Raw genomic sequence first — 20,907 nt, 5'->3', positions numbered from 1 at the left:
TAGGTGTAAGTGATGTGTCCGTTTAACGAAGTATATTTTTATTATTTATTAAGTTTAATCCAAATATGTTTATGGATGTTATTCTTTTGAAATATTTTTTAAAGTGAACCTTTTATTACATCGTCTCAAACTTTTTGGTCTGTGTAGCGCATGTCGCGTGTATCGCGGCTGCCGAGTAGGTATACCTACTCGGCAGCCGACCGTCACGCGACATGCGCTACACAAAGCAGTGTTCGGAACCGTTCGAACAGTTTCACTTTTAGCGTGGCTTCATAAAACCACACAACATTTTTTTTCTTATCGTTACAAAATGATACGTGAGTAAATGTATCGCTTGAATTTATTTGTTGATTTAACATGTTGTATGTATTGTTGATACAACAAATACTTAACTTTGGTTAAGAAATTGAAAATTTAACAATAAGTATTTTAGCTTAATACTTTGATAAATATCAATACAAAAGTCGATGAAAAATCATTGAATGTCATTACAATAATTATTAATGGTGTACAGTATGAGATAAATTTCGTCTAGAATTTAACTAGATATAATATCATCGTTTCTATAGACACATCACACGACCCTACAATATAATAATATAAATATAAAATTATGTATATGCCAAATGATTTTTTAACTGCAATTCTGTAGGAATGACAAATTGACAGTAGTTTACGAGTATAAGAGGCGAGCTCTATTAAATAATAAATCTCATAGATTATACTGAAAAAAAAAATCATCAAAAATGATCCATTCAGGCTCTGTATCTTGCTATCTCTCTCTGACACACGATTAAAAAGAGACAAAAAATGTTATACGGCTATAATATTTATATTAAAGGCCATAATATGAGTGAGTACTTTATTTGAAGTGAATTTATAACCCATTAAATACCTGACAATAATAAGTAATATCTAGTATAATTTTAACTTTAATTCCGAGGATTTTTGTAGGGTATGTATATAATAAGAATAGGTACAAACAGTGTCATGAAAAAAGTTTTCCTAGCATTCTGGTAACCTGTTATCGCCAAAATTTTTTAAGAACTAAATATATTTTTTTAATTATCTACTATTTTTTTTTTTTTTAATTTTCATCAGTGTCCTTTTGATTCGTACAAAAGACTCAAAGATGAAAACGAAATGTGTGGGACATCGAGAATATATTTATGTACTTGTCCCGTATTTATATTTTTATCGGTATTATTTTAAATCAATGTTTTGTGATAGATAAAACATTGATTACGTTAATCGCGGATTAAAATTATTACTGTATAAGTGAGTGTTATATTTTACTAGTGTTTGTATAAAAGAGAAAATGTCCCCGCAGAGCGTTCTAAACTTTACCTTGAGTTTTCTCGCCTTGGGCACGCATTAAGGTAGCATTCGGATCTGGGCTGTCGCGACCTGGCAGCGGCGGCCCTGCAGCCGGGAACATTGTCGCTGCTGTGCGGCGCTGCCAGAAGCTTACGGATAACAGCGTCCGCGACCCGGGCAGCGACTGCCACGCGCAGTAGTCAAACAGCACTCAGTCAAAATAATAGTCAAATATACGAAAGCGAGAACTCGTGAAGAGACTGATAGAGGACGAAGAAGAGGACGATCAAATAATGTTGGTCTTACTATCATCAAAGAGGAATAAAATCGATTTATTTTATCATAACATTATCCTTATAGGTTTTGAGTCGAGGATCGTAAAGTGGTGGATTTTTAGCAATTAATTCAACTAAAAACTCGTCGTTTTCATCGGTAAACGTCGCCAGCAGCGCGACCGTACTGCTCCCGGAGCGGCCCGGCGGCGCTGCCAAAGTCGCGAGCAGGCCACGCCCCTCGGCCGCGCGGCTCGGTCGCTTGCGTCGGACACTATCGCATACAATTCCCTACGAAGCGGTGCCTCGCGACCACGGTCGCGGCTGCGGGGCAGCGGCTGCCGGGTCGCGACCGCCCAGATCCGAATGCTACCTTAACACGTTAAAGCAGTCTAATATTCGACATAGAAACGTTTATTTCATCTAGAGACACGCAAAAACGGTGCAACATAAACGACGTCACATAGACCGCATCGAGAACGAGTGACGTCACGTGGCAGTTCCGAATTTAAATCTAGAGGGTAGACTATACTCGAAGTCTATCGCAATCGCAGACAACGCTCGTCAGTGCGCCTTCGAACGTCGAGGCGAGCGGACGTGTTCCAACGCGTTCGAATTTCAAAACCGCGTGACGTCACCTGCCCATCCGTTCGCCGCGGCAGACGAGCGCGTGACGTCACACGGCCACTCCGCCCACGCGCGTTCTGGCGTACACTGCCCGTTGCGTACATACTAACGTATATATTATACTGGCAATGTACACCGAAACGTCCTCAGTGATGGGATCTCAGCAGTTCTGCGATGCGCGCGGCAGAGGGCGCACTAAGTAAAGTTTCTCGCCCTGCTTATTGGTGTATATTGGTGCGCGTTGGTAATGTGCCACGAGCTGCTCGAGCGTGGGGAACTTGCGCTGCCCGATGCAGTACAGGCTGCCTTCCACGTGCACGCGGAAGTGCTTGTTGCGACCGGGTGCTTTTAGGGACACGGAGTAGTCGCCCACCTGCGGATTTGTACAAAATTAATAGGCATTTTGCTATTAAGTTTAAAATATATAATTAGATCTGCTGGGCTATAATGATCACTTTCAGACAATTATAATATGATCATAATATTATGAATTTGATTTTAAATGGTAAAGAGAAAGAATTCAGCATATAAATTACTTTACAATTGTAACAAGAATTCATCGCAAAAAGTTCTGACTGGCACGCTAAATGTACTACTTTATTTTTCTTTCAATTTAAATGGAACTAAAACTCTATTTAAGTTATTTAAGTCATTATTCCCCCACTCACATTAGTCTCCGAGTCGCGTATGAGAAAGTCTCCATCATGGCCGTGCTGGTTGAGCAGCGCGTCGCAGTGCGTGCGCGTGATGGCCCCGTAGTACCAGGCGCGCGCGGCGGGCCCCGCGCCGGGCCCCGCGGCAGGCCCGCACGCGCCGCCCGGCCCGCCGCCCGCCGCCGCGCGACCTCCGCTCTCGTTCGCTTCGCTGGAAACATACCAAGTATTTTACATTGAGTTACATGTACTACGTACTAGAGAGGGCATCGCTACTACTCTATTTATAACACGAGTTAGAGTCAATCGTCTCAAACTCATTTTTTTTTGTTACATTGATTGGTATTAATTGATAAGTTTATTATATATATATATACACGTACTAATCCGGCTCGAAGGACCATAAAATTATGTAACACAATTTTTGAGATGAAATTTAACTAATACATGGGGCATTTCACGCGAAGCGGACACAGATTTTTGGGTCAGGTTTCCGATTTCCGTTATATTTTAGTATGTTACACCTGTATATATCCTCGGTATGTATACGAAATATTTTTGCATTTAGAAGCTTAGTTTTCAAAATACAGGTCTTTGAAGATGTCAGCAAGCGCGAGGCATGCATGACTTTGAATGTAATTATCAGTTAAAGAAAAGGATTTTTTAATAAATAGATGACTGAATAATAACCCCCATTAAAAACCTTTTTATTCTCATATTTTTGATATCGAATTTATTTTTAAATTCCTAAGAAAAATTAAAAAATATTTTTCTTTGTAATTTTTTACGAACTTAGCATATTTTTAAAATTTTTTAAGATCATTAAATAAATGGCTTATATTATGCTTAAACTACATGCCAAGTTCTAGAGTGGTCATCGCAGAAGTTTCGAAGCTACATGTATTATAATGGCGAAGCGCGGCAATATCCCCATATATCTGCATCCCCACTGCAGAATGTCGCGCTAACCAACTAGGGCTAGTATGGGTGTACGGGCTAGCCGTACATCCTGACTCAGCGCTTTACACGATCCTATTTCATTATGGTGACAAGAACATCTTCACCCAGTTGGTCTGCGCTCGCGGCTCGTGTAAAGCGCTCGGGGTGTACGCGCTATATCAATTAATCTCATTATCAACTATCAAATATATCAATATATCATATTATCATCATTAGTTTATAGCAACCAACAATAAAGTGATCAAAGGCAATAACTTGTTTTACATCATCAAACTATCAAACTATCAATTTATCAGCTAAAGGAGTGTATGGGATATCACATCATATCAATCAGCAGCCCATACATCTCTCTTTTTGGTTCTTCGAGCGGAAAATAAATATCATTTTAATCATCATAAGGACTCTTTTTTTGGTCCTTCGTAGCCTTGGACCTCGCGTGTGGACATATTGTGTGTGTGATCAGTGTTGTGTTAGTGTTCACAAGTGAGAATTGAATCAAGGAAGTATCAGTATCAAGCAGTGAGTCTTTAAATTTTTTATCATGTCTAACGCCGAAGATTTGCTTCAAAATCAACAACAACTATCAAATACCATCGAAAACATTTATAGTAATTTTAAAAAGGATGGCGCGGAAAGGAAAACCTTCGATTACATAAAAAGAAGGTTGGATGTGCTAGATAGACACTGGCACGAATATCAAGAGAATCATAATGCTTTATGTAATATCGAGGTCATACGATCTCATAGTTATTTCGAAAATAATGAGTTCGAGTTAGCTCAAGATAGATATAAATATATCAGGGGAGTAATTTCTAATTATAATCAAGGCAAAGAGGAAAGGCCTAAGACACCGTTATTACAACCTGCTAAACCTCTCGGTGTCCCAGGGACCTCTCAATCTCAGTCATCTTCTAAGGTACTAACTGATCAAAAAATTAGTAGCAAAACGGACGAAATGATTCGTAGACAGATAAGTTATTTTAAGGCTTTTGATCATACAATATCAAATATCATTTTGGATGATGTTAACGAAAAGTGGGAATTCGATCATTTATTAAAATCAATACAGTCGCGCTGGTCTCTAATAGACTCTCTCCATTGGGAGTTGGACAGTGAGCTTGGGGGTAGAAACTCGGAATACGAGAATACCTTTTTATCATATGAACAAAAATATAACGATATCATCAAATCGCTTAACAAAAAATTATGGTCTATATCACATAGGGAACAATCTACACCACATATAGAAATACCAGTATTTAGTGGTAATTATCATCAGTGGTGCTCTTTTAAAGATGTATTTAAAGAAACAATTCACGACAATCCATCATTATCATCGGCGCAAAAAATGCAATTCTTGAAAACAAAAGTTAGAGGAGAAGCTGAAAGGCTTATTCAGCATCTACCAATAACCTCGGATAATTATTTAATATGCTGGGATATACTTAATAATCGGTATAATAACAAATCATTAATTTTCCGTTCGCATATTGATATTTTAATGAATATACCTGTCGCTCAACAAACATCATTAAATCATATCAAACGGATACATGATACGACCATAGAAACTATCAACGCTATCAAAAACTTAGGTGTCGACGTAGGATCGTGGGATCCATTAATCGTACATTTAATTGCCCAGAAATTGGACTCCGAGACGCATAACGCATATATCAATGCTTTAAAACAGCCTCGAGAATTAGCAACATTAAAAGAGTTTTTAACATTTTTGGAGAACAAATTTACATCATTAGAGTCATTAAAAAAGAAACCTGAGATCAAGAATTCATATCAACCATTTTATAAATTAAACAAAAATTTTATCAAGACATCGTTTCCCACAAGCAATAAATTTATTTCCCATTCCCATCAAAATCGCAAACAAGAAGACCCATCAGTTCCCATCAGTTTGCAGAAACATCATAAATGCGAACTTTGCAAAACCAACGAGCATTGTCTGTTTTACTGTAATAAGTTTTTGAATATGACACCGCCAACAAGACGCGGCACGGTTACAAGATTGGGTGTATGCGAAAGTTGCCTCTATTCACACAATGGTAAACCATGTTTTTCTGAAAAAAGATGTGTAAAATGCCATGGCAAGCATAACACCATCATACACGAGGCGTATGAGATATCCATACCTAGTTCTTCGAAAATAGCAAGCCAGGGTTATCAAAAACATGAGCCGCAACAGGTGCAGAGGAATGCTCACGTTTCAATGCAACGTGAAACACCTGAGATTCTTTTAGCGACGGCCATATTAAAAGTACAAGCAAACGACGGGTCATTTATCAAAATGCGGGCTTTAATTGATCAAGGTTCTCAAACCTCACTTATCACAGAACACGCTGCTCAAATTTTAGGACAACCTCGACAACAATGCCGTGGTGTAATATCAGGTGTCGGTATCAAGGAGAGCAATTGCAAGGGTGTCATATCAATCACATGTGCATCAATTAACAATCATTTTCAATTTGAAACGGAAGCATATATCATGAAAAACCTAGTGAATAACCTGCCTAATAGCACTTTTTCGAAGCCATTTTGGCCGTATATCAACAATATCAAATTAGCCGATCCCGACTTCAATATAAGTCACCCGGTGGACTTGCTATTAGGGGCAGATATTTATTCATTAATTGTTATGGAAGGAATTTGTAAAGGTAATAATAATATGCCTATAGCACAAAACACACAGCTGGGTTGGATTTTGATAGGTAGCGTGAAAACTTTACAATGCAACGTCGTCATCAATAATTTGGAAGAAATTCAAAAATTTTGGGAAATCGAGGATATCATTGAGGAGTCGCAATTATCAACCGAAGATCAACAATGTATCAACTACTACAAAAATACAACAACAAGGCGGGAAGATGGCCGTTACGAGGTTCGTCTTCCAATGCATAACAATTATTCGGAAAAATTAGGAGAGTCAAAATTCAAGGCTGTAGCGCAATTTAAATCGTTAGAAAAGAGATTTATCAAAAACAATAACATTCATACACAATATAAATTATTTATGCAAGATTATCACTCAATGGGTCATATGATACCGGCCTCTAATACGTCTGAGCCAGAGTGTTTCAATACTCATCATTGCGTGCGTACAGATAGCGACATAAATTCGAAATTTCGAGTTGTGTTCAATGCATCATGCAAAACTTCCTCAGGATACAGTTTAAATGACCTTATGCAAAAAGGTCCGAATCTTCAACAAGATTTACAGTCTTTAATCATTAAATGGAGACAATATCAATTTGCTTTTACTGCGGACATAGAAAAAATGTTTCGTCAAATTTGGCTACACCCGGAAGATCAGAAATTATTAAAAATAGTATGGCGGGACTCTACTTCGGAACCTATTCGTGAATATCAACTCACGACGGTTACTTATGGTACGAAAGCAGCTCCATTCCTAGCTATGATGACCTTAAAACAGCTGGCTAGTGATGAGAGAAATAATTATTTACATAGCTCCGCAATCGAAGTCTTAGAGAACTCATTTTATATGGATGACGTCATACACGGTTGTCATTCCATAGAGGAAGCTAAGATATTACAAAACGATTTAATTAAGTTATTGCAATCAAGTGGCTTTAACTTACGTAAGTGGAAATCAAATACTACGGAATTATCACAAAATATAAAAGAATCCAATATCAATTCTAGTGATTTTAGTTTTAAACAATCAGAAACAACAAAAACGCTAGGATTAGGCTGGAATCCCGAAGAAGATATTTTTACATTTCATTCGCAACTAGAACCCTTGAAATCATCAAAAATAACAAAAAGAATGCTTTTATCAGACATATCAAAATTATTCGACCCTATCGGATGGCTATCACCGTTATCAACAAAATTAAAAATTATTTTTCAACAAGTATGGGCGGCGCATATAGGATGGGATGATCAAATACCAGAAAAAATATATAAGGAATGGATCAAAGTTAGAAACGATATTAGCGTGATCAAAGATATAAAACTACCACGCTGGATTCACACCCGTAATTGCGATAGTATCGAGTTACATGGGTTCTGTGACTCGTCTATGAAAGCATATGCATGTGTTATATATTGCCGTGTAAATAAAGGTGAAGATTCACATATAACATTATTGGTTGGAAAAAACGAGACTTGTGCCCACTAGCAAGGTCGTTACATTACCTAGATTAGAATTAAGTGGAGCATTACTTTTATCAAAATTAATGAATAAGGTTAAGGAATATTTTAAGGATCATGATATCAAAATGTATGGATGGGTTGACAGTACAGTAGTTTTAGGTTGGTTAAATGGAGATGCAGCTAGATGGAAAACGTTTGTGGCAAACAGAGTGCAGCAAATAACGAAGGTCATGCCTCCAGATTGCTGGCGGTATGTCAAATCAGAAGAAAATCCTGCTGACTGTGCAAGTCGAGGTTTATCAGCATCACAATTGAAGGATCATTCTTTGTGGTGGCAAGGCCCCAAGTGGCTATCAACACTTAGTGATCAAAATAATAAGGTCACAATATATTCAACAGATCAAGAGTTGAAAGTATCAAAACAAGTTACCGCTGCGGTAACAAATCATCATAATAATTCTATCATACTAGATATATTATCAAAACACAGCACATTCCGTAAGGCTGTGCGAATTGTTGCATGGATGTGTAGATTCACCAACAACAAAAATAAATATCAAAGTTATTTATCAGTGGAGGAATTGAAACGTGCAACATTGCTTATTATCAGAAATATTCAACAGTTATCATTTGAAAGGGAAATATCAGATTTAAGAAGTGGTAATAATATACATAGGAAAAGTAAATTGTGTGAATTAAATCCTTATATCGATCAACAACAAATCATCAGAGTAGGGGGAAGGCTGCGACATGCTTACCTTGACCCTGACATGAAAAATCCTATCATCATACCGAATAACAGTCGTCTCTCGAAATTATTAATTAATGAAGCACACCAATCTACTTATCATGGAGGTGCTAGGCTAACATCATCATATTTGAGGCAGAAATATTGGATTATGGGTGGCTATAGGGCTGTTAAAAAGATAGTACGACAATGTATCAAATGTAGGAGGCATAATCCCACCAAGCATCATCAAATTATGGGAGATTTACCAGCTGCTAGAGTAAACCCATCAAGACCCTTCTACAACGTGGGAGTCGACTATACAGGTCATGTATTTATCAAATCAAACGCTGGAAGAGGTATCAAGACAACAAAAGGTTACATTGCAGTATTTACTTGTATGGCCACCAAGGCTGTACACCTGGAACTGGTATCAGATTTATCAAGTGCAAGTTTTATATCAGCCCTGCGTAGAATGTCAGCTCGCAGGGGTAAGCCTGGTCACATCTACAGTGATAACGGCACTAATTTCATAGGAGCAAATAAAATATTACAGCAAGAATACGATGAAATACTCAAAATATTTAACACACAATTTCAATCAGAGGTGGCGGATATGGGCATAACATGGCATTTTAATGCCCCATCTTGGCCTTCAGCGAGCGGTCTTAGTGAAGCAGCCGTCAAAAGTCTCAAATTTCACCTTAAGAGGGTGGTTGGCGAGCAACGATTAACATACGAAGAATATAGTACAATACTAGCTCAGCTGGAGGCTTGCTTAAATTCAAGGCCACTTTGTGCTTTAACAGAAGACTCCGAGGAGCTCGATTATTTGACACCATCACATTTTCTAGCCAGCGGTCCAGTATTATCAATATATGAAACAGAGAGAGATCTACGAACAAGATTACATTTAGCACAAAAAATATTTCAAGACATATGGAAGAGGTGGCAACATGAATATTTAACAAATTTATCAACGAGAAGCAAGTGGAGACAATCAAAAGATAATATCAAATTAAATGACATTGTAATCATTCACGACAGCAATCTTCCCGCAGGAAAATGGCCTTTAGGGCGAGTGGTGGAGTTGCATCCTGGTAGTGATGGCTACGTGCGTGTGGTCACATTAAAAACTAAAAATGGATATATCAAAAGACCTATCATAAAGTTATCAATTTTACCCGTCAATCAAGAAGAAACAGTATCAAACAATCATACAACCACGAGAAGGAGAAATCAAAAATACAATTTTGCAACCGTCGCAACAACAATTCTTCTATTTTTTATGACATTATTTACAAATACAATCGCCTCATATAATATCACTCCGCTACAAAATAATACAAGTTTATTTTTCGACGACATTGCAAAAATGCATTTAATAACAGATGACTGGAGACTCATTGTTTACTACGACATGAACCCGTATTGGCATGGCGACATGGCGTCTCGCAAGTATTTAGAATACTTAGAAACCATCTGTGTTAAGATAAAACAACATTCACAGTGCGAAGGTATCATGTATCAATTAAATCACGAGTACTCCGAGCTACAACATTACAATAGATTGTTGCTAGATCAGCGTCTGGACGGGCACGCGCGCAGACGGCGCGGCCTATCAACGGTGTAGGTTACGTCGCTAATCAGTTGTTTGGAATACTCGATAGTAACTTTGCCGAACAGTACGAGAAAGATATCGAATTAATTAAAGTAAATCAGCGGCACATGGCTAGTTTATGGAAAAATCAAACTTCCGTTGTAGAAGCGGAATTTAATCTTATCAAAAGAATTGAATCAGTTATGCAAAATCATCATAAAAGCGTTACCAAAAAGTTAAATGAAATCGACATTGCAATGGGCGTATTGCAGTCGGAGATGCAAAACAACACCTATATCAGTGAATTTACTATGACAGCGATAATCGTTAATAATATTTTAATTAAACTTAAAAGCATTCAAGGTTATCTATTAGAAACTATCACAGATATATTTAATGGAAAATATAACATTCACTTTTTAACCCCCAAGCAACTGCAGGAAGAGTTGAACATAATATCATCCCAATTATCAAAAGATTTATCACTACCCACTGACCCCACGAATCCATCAAGTATTTATAAATTGCTAAAGATCAAAGCTAGATTATCAAAAAGGTTTCTCATATTCGAAATATCAATACCTCTAGTCACTAGAGATACATATGATTTACTCAAGGTCATTGCTATTCCAAAACAATTTGAAAAAAATATGATCAGTATAGTACCTATTAGCGAATACCTGGCGCTAAATATAAAGAACTAGCGACCCGCCCCGGCTTCGCACGGGTGCAATGGTGATACTAAATACACTACAGAAAAACTGTGAACGTTGTACATATATAAAAATTAAAAACATAGCGGCCAGCTCCGGCTTCCCACGGGTATAAAATAGATAGCCAGGCGGCCGGCCGGCCGGTACCGCCGCAAACGCTACGTGAACGTCCCGCAATTTTTAAATCTGTAATATCTTCGAAAATATTCACTTAAATCATACGGTGTAAAGGGCCATATAGATCTATATTAAATGAACAATGTATTCAAGGTATTTAATTGGTTAAGGATTAATGCTGTATTGGTGAAAATCACATCGAAAATTAGCCATTATTTGTCGTAAAAAGTAAATGACAAAAAAAAGTTATTGTGGGTTATCCATAAGAGATAGACATATACCATCGCGGACTTTTCTGTAGACCTTTTCAATGTGTATAATACTTAGTACATTATTTTGATAAAATTCGTAGGGTTCAGCCTGCGTTTGCAATGTGAGCGGAAAAAATGTAACTTTTTTACGACATCACATTAGAAACCTCAAAAATAACAGTACTTCTCCACTATTTAATGGATGTTATTATACATATAAACCTTCCTCTTGAATCACTCTATCTATTAAAAAAAACCGCATCAAAATCCGTTGCGTAGTTTCAAAGATTTAAGCGTACAAAGGGACATAGGGACATAGGGACATAGGGACAGGGAAAGCGACTTTGTTTTATACTATGTAGTGAAGACTCATTCATAATGCTATCAGAGATCGAATTACATGTTTGTGAGAATCAAAACAAAGAGACAATGTTGTGTCGTATTAACAAGCCTATTTATCATTTTAATAGCGAAAAAGACTTATGTGAGAAAGCAGAAAACTCCAACAGCTGTCTAACTGTTATGAATAAATGCAAGAATATTTTAGTTTCAATCAACAAGCCCAATAAATACTTTTATTTTTGCTGCAACAATTGCCAGTACAAGATATTATGTGAACAAAAACTTATGGCCATCCAATTAAATAACACCGGAATCATATCAATTGATCAAAATTGTTTGATAAAATCATCAGAATTTTATATTCAAACTTATAGAAAGAAGAACAATATATTGCAAATAACACCTGATATGAACACATCATGGTTATCACCTATCAATAATTTAATAAATTTATCATTAACGGACCTGCCAGCCGATGAGAGTACAAATAATATCACATCAAATATTATCAAGATTGAAGAGCAAATTAACAACATCATAAAGATTGATCCAGTCATCGATGGTATATCTTATCACGATATACATCATTATGCGATGATTTATCTCGCCATTGTCACCATACTGGTTATCGGTGGCATCTTATTCTGGCGGGCAAGGCGGCAAGCACGGGGCTCACCGTCTCAACAACAGCAGCAGGGGTCTCCCGCGCGAGCTAGAGGCTCGCCACTACAGCAGTCGCCGGTGTCGTCGACGCGAGCCAGAGGCTCGCCTCTCCAGCGGCCGCTGGGGCCGGTGGCGCGAGCTAAGGGCTCGCCATTGCAGCAACAAGTGTTAGTGAAAAGTGATAGTGAAAGTGCAAAAAGCAAAAAGTGTGATCGGTCCACTTCCCCAAACAACACTCTATCAATGTTCAATGTATAATCTCCCCCTGTGTTTAGCATTTAAGATCATATATTGTAATATCATCATCATTAGATATAAGTTCTTATTGTTTATCACCTTGTTTAGTTTTAGATCATTATCACATCATCAATATCATCTTTTTGGCCTGGGAGCATGTACGGGCTAGCCGTACATCCTGACTCAGCGCTTTACACGATCCTATTTCATTATGGTGACAAGAACATCTTCACCCAGTTGGTCTGCGCTCGCGGCTCGTGTAAAGCGCTCGGGGTGTACGCGCTATATCAATTAATCTCATTATCAACTATCAAATATATCATATTATCATCATTAGTTTATAGCAACCAACAATAAAGTGATCAAAGGCAATAACTTGTTTTACATCATCAAACTATCAAACTATCAATTTATCAGCTAAAGGAGTGTATGGGATATCACATCATATCAATCAGCAGCCCATACAATGGGGATATTGCCGCGTTTCGCAATTATAATACATGTAGCTTCGAAACTTCTGCGATGACCACTCTAGAACTTGGCATGTAGTTTAAGCATAATATAAGCCATTTATTTAATGATCTTAAAAATTTTTTAAAATATGCTAAGTTTGTAAAAAATTACAAAGAAAAATATTTTTTAATTTTTCTTAGGAATTTAATAATAAATTCGAAATCAAAAATATGAGAATAAAAAGGTTTTATAATGTGGGTTATTATTCAGTCATCAATTTATTAAAAAAATCCTTTTTTGAACTGATAATTACATACAAAGTCATGCATGCCTCGCGCTTGCTGACATCTTCAAAGACCTGTATTTTGAAAACTAAGCTTCTAAATGCAAAAATATTTCGTATACATACTAGAGGTCCGCGCCACGCCGGCGTGCCGCCGCCGAGAGACCCCGGCGCGCCGCCGCCGCCGCCGGGTCACAGAAAAATTGGCGCCGAGTTCAAATTTAGCGCGCGAACCATGTGTCACGCACGCGTTGTTGTCTACAACACGGCAACGTCGCATCGATATAGTAGACAATGTCTACTATACTATATGTTTTACTCCAAAAGCTAGCCAAAAAACACTCCAATAGATTTATTGATGAGGATGACGACGTCGCTCAAGAGTGTTGGAGATATTTGGCTACGGCTAACCCTTCAGATTTAGGAGATGTAGAGGACAACATTCTTAAGTTCTGGGAACAAAAAAAGTTGTTTTTCCTTGGCTTGCCGGATTAGAGCGATCGCTTCTATCTATCTCAGCTACAAGCACGCCAAATGAAAGGGTTTTTTCTGTAGCTGGGCTAGTCTTAACTACGAAGAGATCGCGTCTAAATCCTGCAAAAGTTAACAAAATTATTTTTATCCATGATAATTATAAACATGATTTGTTACAAATCAGTAACATTTATTGCTATGCAGACGACAGTGCGGGGGATGCTCTTTATCCCGGCTGAGCAAACACCTCAAAGGAAAACCTCAATGAGAGTCGAAATAAACTTCTGTCTGAAGTCGAGTCTTCTCTCCAAGAAGTCTCGGATTGGGGCGAACTTAATCTTGTCGAGTTCAATCCCCTAAAGACATAGGTTTGCGCGTTCACCGTTAAAAAGACCCCATTTGTCGTAGAACATCGGTTTAAGAGTACTAGTTACTAGTTAGCCTCGAAAAAACTTGGTGTGCTCAGTAGATCGAGACAGTACTTCAAGCCGGCCCACCGACTTCAGCTGTACAAGGCTCAGGTGCGACCGCATATGGAGTACTGTTCTCATCTCTGGGCCGGAGCCCCACAGTACCAACTCCTTCCTCTTGACCGCATCCAACGTCGAGCAGCTCGAATTGTCGATGACCGTAGGCTTTCCGATAGGCTCGATCCACTGTCAGTGCGAAGAGACGTTGCGTCTCTCTGTATACTGTACAGAATCTAATATGGGAAGTGCTCTGAGGAATTGTTCCACCTTTTACCAGCCGCACAGTTCCACCACCGGACCACACGCCGTAAAAACCAGTTCCATCCGCACCATCTGGATGGTTGGCGCTCCACCACTGTCCGCTTCACCCGCAACTTCCTTCCGCGTACGGTGAAACTATGGAACGATTTGCCACCTGCGGTGTTCCCGAACAACTACGACATTGGGGCCTTCAAGAAAAGAGCTAATTTGTCCATAAAAGGCCGGCAAAGCACCTGTAACACTAGAAGTGTTACAAGTGTTTATGGGCGGTGGTGACCACTTAACATCAGGTGGCCCACCTACTCCTTTGCTTGCTCTGACATAGCATTGCCAATAAAATTATTGGCTAAAAAGAATATTAAAAATAACTAGCCCACGCCGGCGACGCCGCGGCGCGCCGGGTGCCGCACCCGGCGCGCCGCCGCTGGGCTTTTGGACTGCGGCGCGGACCTCTAATACATACCGAGGATATATACAGGTGTAACATACTAAAATATAAACGAAATCGGTAACCTGACCCAAAAATCTGTGTCCGCTTCGCGTGAAATGCCCCACATATAAAGTGAATGAATACATGTAGATACATGTCTATTCTGTTTAAAAATATTTTACCTGTACGGCTGAGCAAGACAATCACCAAGCTCTTGCATGAGCACGAACCCCACGTAACTTAACCTAACAAACACTTCGACCGATATCTCACCTGTACGGCTGAGCGAGGTAGTCGGCGAGCTCCTGCAGATAGTTCCTCGGCACGAGCCCCACGTGCCCGCGGTTGTCCCGCGCGCGGTACCACTCCGGGTCGGACGGCGGCCGCTCTATGATCTCCAGCCGATCGCCCTTCTCGAACGATAGCTCTTGCTCGTTGTTCGACGTGAACGAGTATAGCGCCACCTGTGTAGGGAACTAATATGTACAGTGTGGAAATAGTCAACTGACTATTATTATTACTTCAACTTCAATATTAGAATTAGAAGCAGAACGCGTCGCTTGTCTGGTGCAACACGATAAAAACATCAATGAGCAAAGAAACATGATAATTTTTTTTAAATAAATTAATTTAATGCTATTTATGTAACAATAATAAAATTAAGAATACAATGTTAAATATACATGGAGAATTACAAGATATATTATTTTTGTTCTGTCTGTCGTAAGGAGATGATGATACTAATTATAGAAAAATAGAAACAATATCTATATTATGCAGTAAGGATAAACTAGATTGGCACTTACAACAATGTCTAGAACATTTTCAGCCATAGCATACGTATGAACCGTGTCTTCGCCATCGCCTTCTTCACTCGTGTAATTTGATGGAAACCTGAAATTAAAATCTTAGTTTATAGCATTCAAATGCCTTTTAATTGTATAGTTTTGTTTTGAATTGTGTTGTTTTATCTTAATATACAATTAAAGCTTCTGTTAAAATAAAAAATATTAAATTGTGATGATTTTTAAAAGCAATTATGGAGTTCTTTGCAGTTTCTTGCCTGCCCCCCTAGACAAGTGGCTTTCTATTGGCGTAAAGTTTGATGAATAGATTATGAATGTATGAGATTGACGTTTGATTACGACGACGACGACGATTGATTACTTCAATCTCATACATTCATAATCTATTCTATTGAACTTTACGCTAATAGAAAGCCACTTGTCTAGGGGGGCAGTTCTTCTTAGTAGAAACTACACCGAACAAGTGGTTAATTAATATTTTTCTGTATTTTTAATTTAAAAGCGCTTCTAAAAGAAGTACTTGAGCAAATAAATGTTTGTATTTGAATTGTATTTTAATATGTGTTCTGTCTTGTATCAAATAAATGTCAAAAATCAAATTTAACTCACCACCCAGTATGTCCCTGATACTGTCCCCTCCACCATCCATCGTTACTCTTCTCCAAGATCAATATCCTCGTCCCCTTCGTGAGTGACAGCTCGTCCGGTTGCTGCGCTTGATAGTTGTACTTCACAACGGCCGTGCCTAGGGCTTCGGTGGGTTCGACTCGGCGACCGCCTGGGGACTCCGCCCCGCCGCCGCAGCCACCGCGCACGGGCGAGCCGCTGGACGGCAGGGTTTTGGAGCCCGAGCCCTTTTTCACTTTCTTTTTGATACTGAAATAGAGTATGGGTATATCAAGAAAGTTTAAAGTTTTTAACTTCGCCCAGGTTGACCTGGTATAAAATAGAGCCCATATTGCTTTGTATGTACATGAAGATTTAGTTTTAATCTAATGATCTAATTGATCACTTTAAAAAAAATCTTAATATTAATTTTAAATCGTAAATGTCAGGAAAAGAAGCAACTTTTCATAATAATAGTTTAAACACATGAAGGCAATAGGCATTTTAGATAACACGTGAATTCATATGCGGGTACGATTTCCGTTAGCATATGTGAGATTATTGCGAGCTTGTTATTGTAGTTTATTTTTTTAGAACAGTTATTTTTTTAGAACAAATCCAAAGAATCTCTCATCTCTAATCTGTCAATAGAAATGTAAACGGCGTCAATGGATTCGTAATACATAAATCGTTTTCATTTGATAACAGAAAATAGAACAATTCGTATTATTGAAAAGATTAAATATAAATCTGTGCTAAAAATGCTTTGAATTTGTTAATTTAAATAAAACAGGATGTCCGGTATTCGAAATAACTACACTAAATGCGATATAACAAAAACAATAAAGATTCATGCATGATTGGAAAACCTGGCAAATACGAACAAAGATCTCTAGACTCTACTCACTCTAGACTCATTACCGTAGATTTATAAAAAAAATTGCTAAGCTAATGGTTGAATTTATCTTCTATGTGCCCTCTTCACATTGGGCAGCATTGGGCAAGTAGAGGCAATCACGATAGTGTAGACTGTAGAGAGGGCTTCAATATCTAGTATCGGCCGTCACTGTAGATGTTATTCGTAATCGCCGTAATGGCGGAAAACATCGATCGATCGACTCTCGATTGTGAAGAATTCCCAGAACAGACAAAAGTCACTAACAACCAAATCCCCCCTAATCCATACTCCATACTAATATTATAAATGCGAAAGTAACTCTGTCTGTCTGTCTGTTACTCAATCACGCCTGAACTACTGAACCAATTTGCATGAAATTTGGTATAGATATATTTTGATACCCGAGAAAGGACATAGGATAGGTTTTATCCCGGAAATCCTACGGGAACGGGTTTTTCTCTGAAAACGCGGGCGAAGCCGCGGGCGGAAAGCTAGTTTACCATACATTCTTAAAAACCTCACCTATCAAACAGAGACGGTTTCTCCTTTTTAACATAATTGCTCGGCACGTAGCCACTCTGACTGCGTGCATTTTGCACCCGCCACCAGTGCTTCGAGTCGTCGAGCAGCAAGTACCGCTCGTTCTTCCGCAAGTCCAACTCTTGCGCACCCTGCGCCGCGTAGTCGTATTTCGCGACCACGTAGCAGACGTCGTCCTGTAAAACAATATTTAAGTTCTGTTATCTATACTAATATTATAAAGCTGAAGAGTTTGATTGTTTGTTTGATTTGAAAAAATTTTTCGTTGTTAGATAGCCCCTTTTATCGATGAAGGCTATAGGCTATATATCATCACGCTAAGACCAACAGGAGCGGAGCAATGCGGGTGAAACCGCAGGGCACAGCTAGTATTTAATATAGCATACTACTAGTACTACAGTAAATTTCTAGTTGTGTTTCTTGCTTAAATTGCGTGTTTTATACTTACATTTTTCAAAAGATAGGTTTTAGAAAGAAATAAAAATATTTTTAATGAACGGATGAATAATTGTTAGTCCCTCTTTCACAGAAAAAGCACAGAATGGATTTTGATAAAACTTGGGAGTGATGTAGCTTATGTAGTAGTACACATAAGCTATAGTAGTATGTACTTGCTTTTGTCCATAAGTTTAACGGCTGTTGAAACCACACGGCACAGCTGCTAGGATATTAATGTGATAATATGATAGCAGCATATAATTTTGTCTGACTTTGAATAAACCCAAAACGACTCTTTCATTTGTATAAATTAATTTTACCATTAGAAAGTATCTTTACCAAGTAGCGGGCTATTTTCTATATTGATTCAACCCAGTTGAAGCTGCAGCAAGCAGATCTTTTAATAGAAAGAGATACTTTTAAGAGTATGACACACAAATATAAACACATCCAAAATAGAGATACCTTGCTATTTGTTTAACCTAGCACATAATTGAATGTTTACTGATGATATTATCAAACAAAACACATTCAAATCTGCAACATTGAAGATTGTATGATAAGATTACCATTGAACTCATACCTACATTAGTTAAATATGTTAAAACAAGTATATTGTGCAAACAGGGGAAGTATAGAAGGCTAGAAAAGTTAGAGTCAAAGGAAATAAGCAATTAACTTAATAAACAACACATCATTATGCAATTTGTCATTGATTCATACAGTATTTATAGCATAGTATTGTATAATAAACTGTGGAATACTTATTAATACATATTATTTATTGCTTGTATGTGAAAGTAACTGTTTATGTGTTTCACTTTCACAGATAAACAGCTGGATAGATATAGATGAGCTAATAAAGCTATTTTGACAGATAACTTGATTTCACATATAACTTGTGAGTCTTTATATATTATGTATGTTTGTTATGTTTTCACACACAAACTATTGGACTGGTTATATGCATTAATTCTTAGACCAGCAGAAACCTACATTTTTTTCTTAGTTACATAGGCTATATTTGTTTTTGTTATCCTGAATTGAATTTAAATATCCTTAAAGTTATCAACCACATAAATATGAACCATGTCTTTAAAAAAAAGAAAGTATCCAATATAAATTTATTTATTTATTTATTTATTTAAAGGTAAAGGTCAATATTTATAAATCTAATATCCTAATTTCCCTTTTTCCTCAAATGACATTCAAATTTTGTGGCAATAATGTTTAGTATTTGTAATTGAATGATGTAATAGGCAAAATATCAAACATACATAATGGTTTTATTTAAAATTAAAAATTTAGTTATTATATTTTTTACAACTTTAACAAAATAAGTATTTTGGATAGGTACATAGAGTATGTAGAACCTACATAGAATCTACATATCCTACATTGTAGAATATTTAATTATTAAATATCTCGATATGGTTAGCTATGAAATAAGATCATAAGTATTGAGTTGTGAGTTCACAGTTAAAGGTTGCAAGGAAGTTTTAAGGCTCTCAGTTTGTCTTACTCTTTTCATTTTTTATTGTAGTTATAAGGAATTGAAGTTCATGTACATAAAGGCTGTAATAATTATAGTACTGCTTGATATTTTATAACACATACCATATGTCTGTTCGTTATGCTAGTAGTTGGTATTACAGACGTAAAAAGGTAAAGTAAGGTAGGTAGAGAAACAATGCGAATTCGTCAGACTCGTTATTTGGTAATGGCATTAAGATTACCTGAGCACTCTTTCCATGCCTCGAGTTGGCCATGGCGTGGGGCGCCGGCAGCGGCTTGTTCGCCCACACCGAGTCTGCGGCGCGCACCGACCGCGTCTCCAACATGACACCCTGAGACCCTGGATTGGCGACAGCCGCCTTACTGATACATAGCGATTAACACCACTGCACTGCACCACACAATATGACACTATTTTTTCCCCACACTGCAAACGTTGTTTCCACTTCTGGAGTTTTGCAATAACACAAAAACTCTCGATTGTTTATTATAGGACGTGCGAAAACCGAATCGAAAGCTATTTAGCGATCAACGATAGACGTGCATCGCAAAATTTTCACTGTTTCGTGCAAATAGGAATTTCATTTACAAGTATAAAGTATCACGCTCCCAATATTGCATTTATTAAATATTTTGTCTTTTATTCTCACATTATTAACACATTTGTAAAATTTATTAAAAATTTTCACATCAATCGGTGGGGCAGCAACGAATCAATAGACAAAAGAAAGGATTTATTTTTATTGGTTCTTCTGATCATAGAGCAACTCATGAATACTCTTATGCTACGGCCACACTACCTAACCATCTACCGGGCTGTTACCGCAATAATTATGGCATTAAATTACCGTCTAAATTACTGCATGAACTGGCGTGGTTACACTACAGTTTACCTAGATATGTCGGTAATTATTGGCATTTACCGCAGCAAAAAAAATATTAGTTAATAATTAATATATAATATGGTTTCTGTAATAATTCATCAAGGATTCTTTCTTTTTGAAAAGGATTTTTTCTTTTTCAAATCATCTATTGTACTTGGAAATGATAAATTTTGTTTGATCCGACGCCACGCATCATTGTGTACACTGCGATGTTTAAAGTTCTTCTGTTGGGTATCCCCAAG

At 37.6% G+C, this 20,907-nt stretch overlaps 1 protein-coding gene across 2 annotated transcripts; it reads right to left on the bottom strand.

Annotated features, from left to right (window-relative positions):
- Positions 1-1,972: 1,972 nt before the first annotated feature.
- dock (SH2/SH3 adaptor protein dock) lies at positions 1,973-20,517 on the bottom strand. Of its 2 annotated transcripts, none has more exons than XM_090110425.1 (7): positions 20,003-20,517; positions 17,811-18,004; positions 16,394-16,660; positions 15,785-15,872; positions 15,252-15,454; positions 2,885-3,080; positions 1,973-2,589 (listed from the first exon to the last, which is right to left on the bottom strand). In XM_090110425.1, the coding sequence occupies exons 1-7, from the start codon at positions 20,105-20,107 to the stop codon at positions 2,377-2,379; spliced, it is 1,266 nt and encodes a 421-aa protein (XP_089966551.1). In that variant the 5' UTR covers positions 20,108-20,517; the 3' UTR covers positions 1,973-2,376. The 2 variants fall into 2 exon arrangements, with proteins under 2 accessions (XP_089966551.1, XP_089966561.1); XM_090110435.1 differs by having other exon boundaries at positions 15,252-15,442; positions 20,003-20,513.
- Between the last annotated feature and the right edge of the window lie 390 nt (positions 20,518-20,907).

The sequence above is a fragment of the Colias eurytheme genome, chromosome 2 (assembly GCF_061535395.1).
Source record: "Colias eurytheme isolate Ceu_HAF_F1 chromosome 2, ilColEury1 Martin Lab GWU primary, whole genome shotgun sequence".
NCBI lineage: Eukaryota > Metazoa > Arthropoda > Insecta > Lepidoptera > Pieridae > Colias > Colias eurytheme.
Note: the sequence above shows the minus strand (reverse complement) of the source record. Positions and strands in the feature narration are given on the sequence as shown.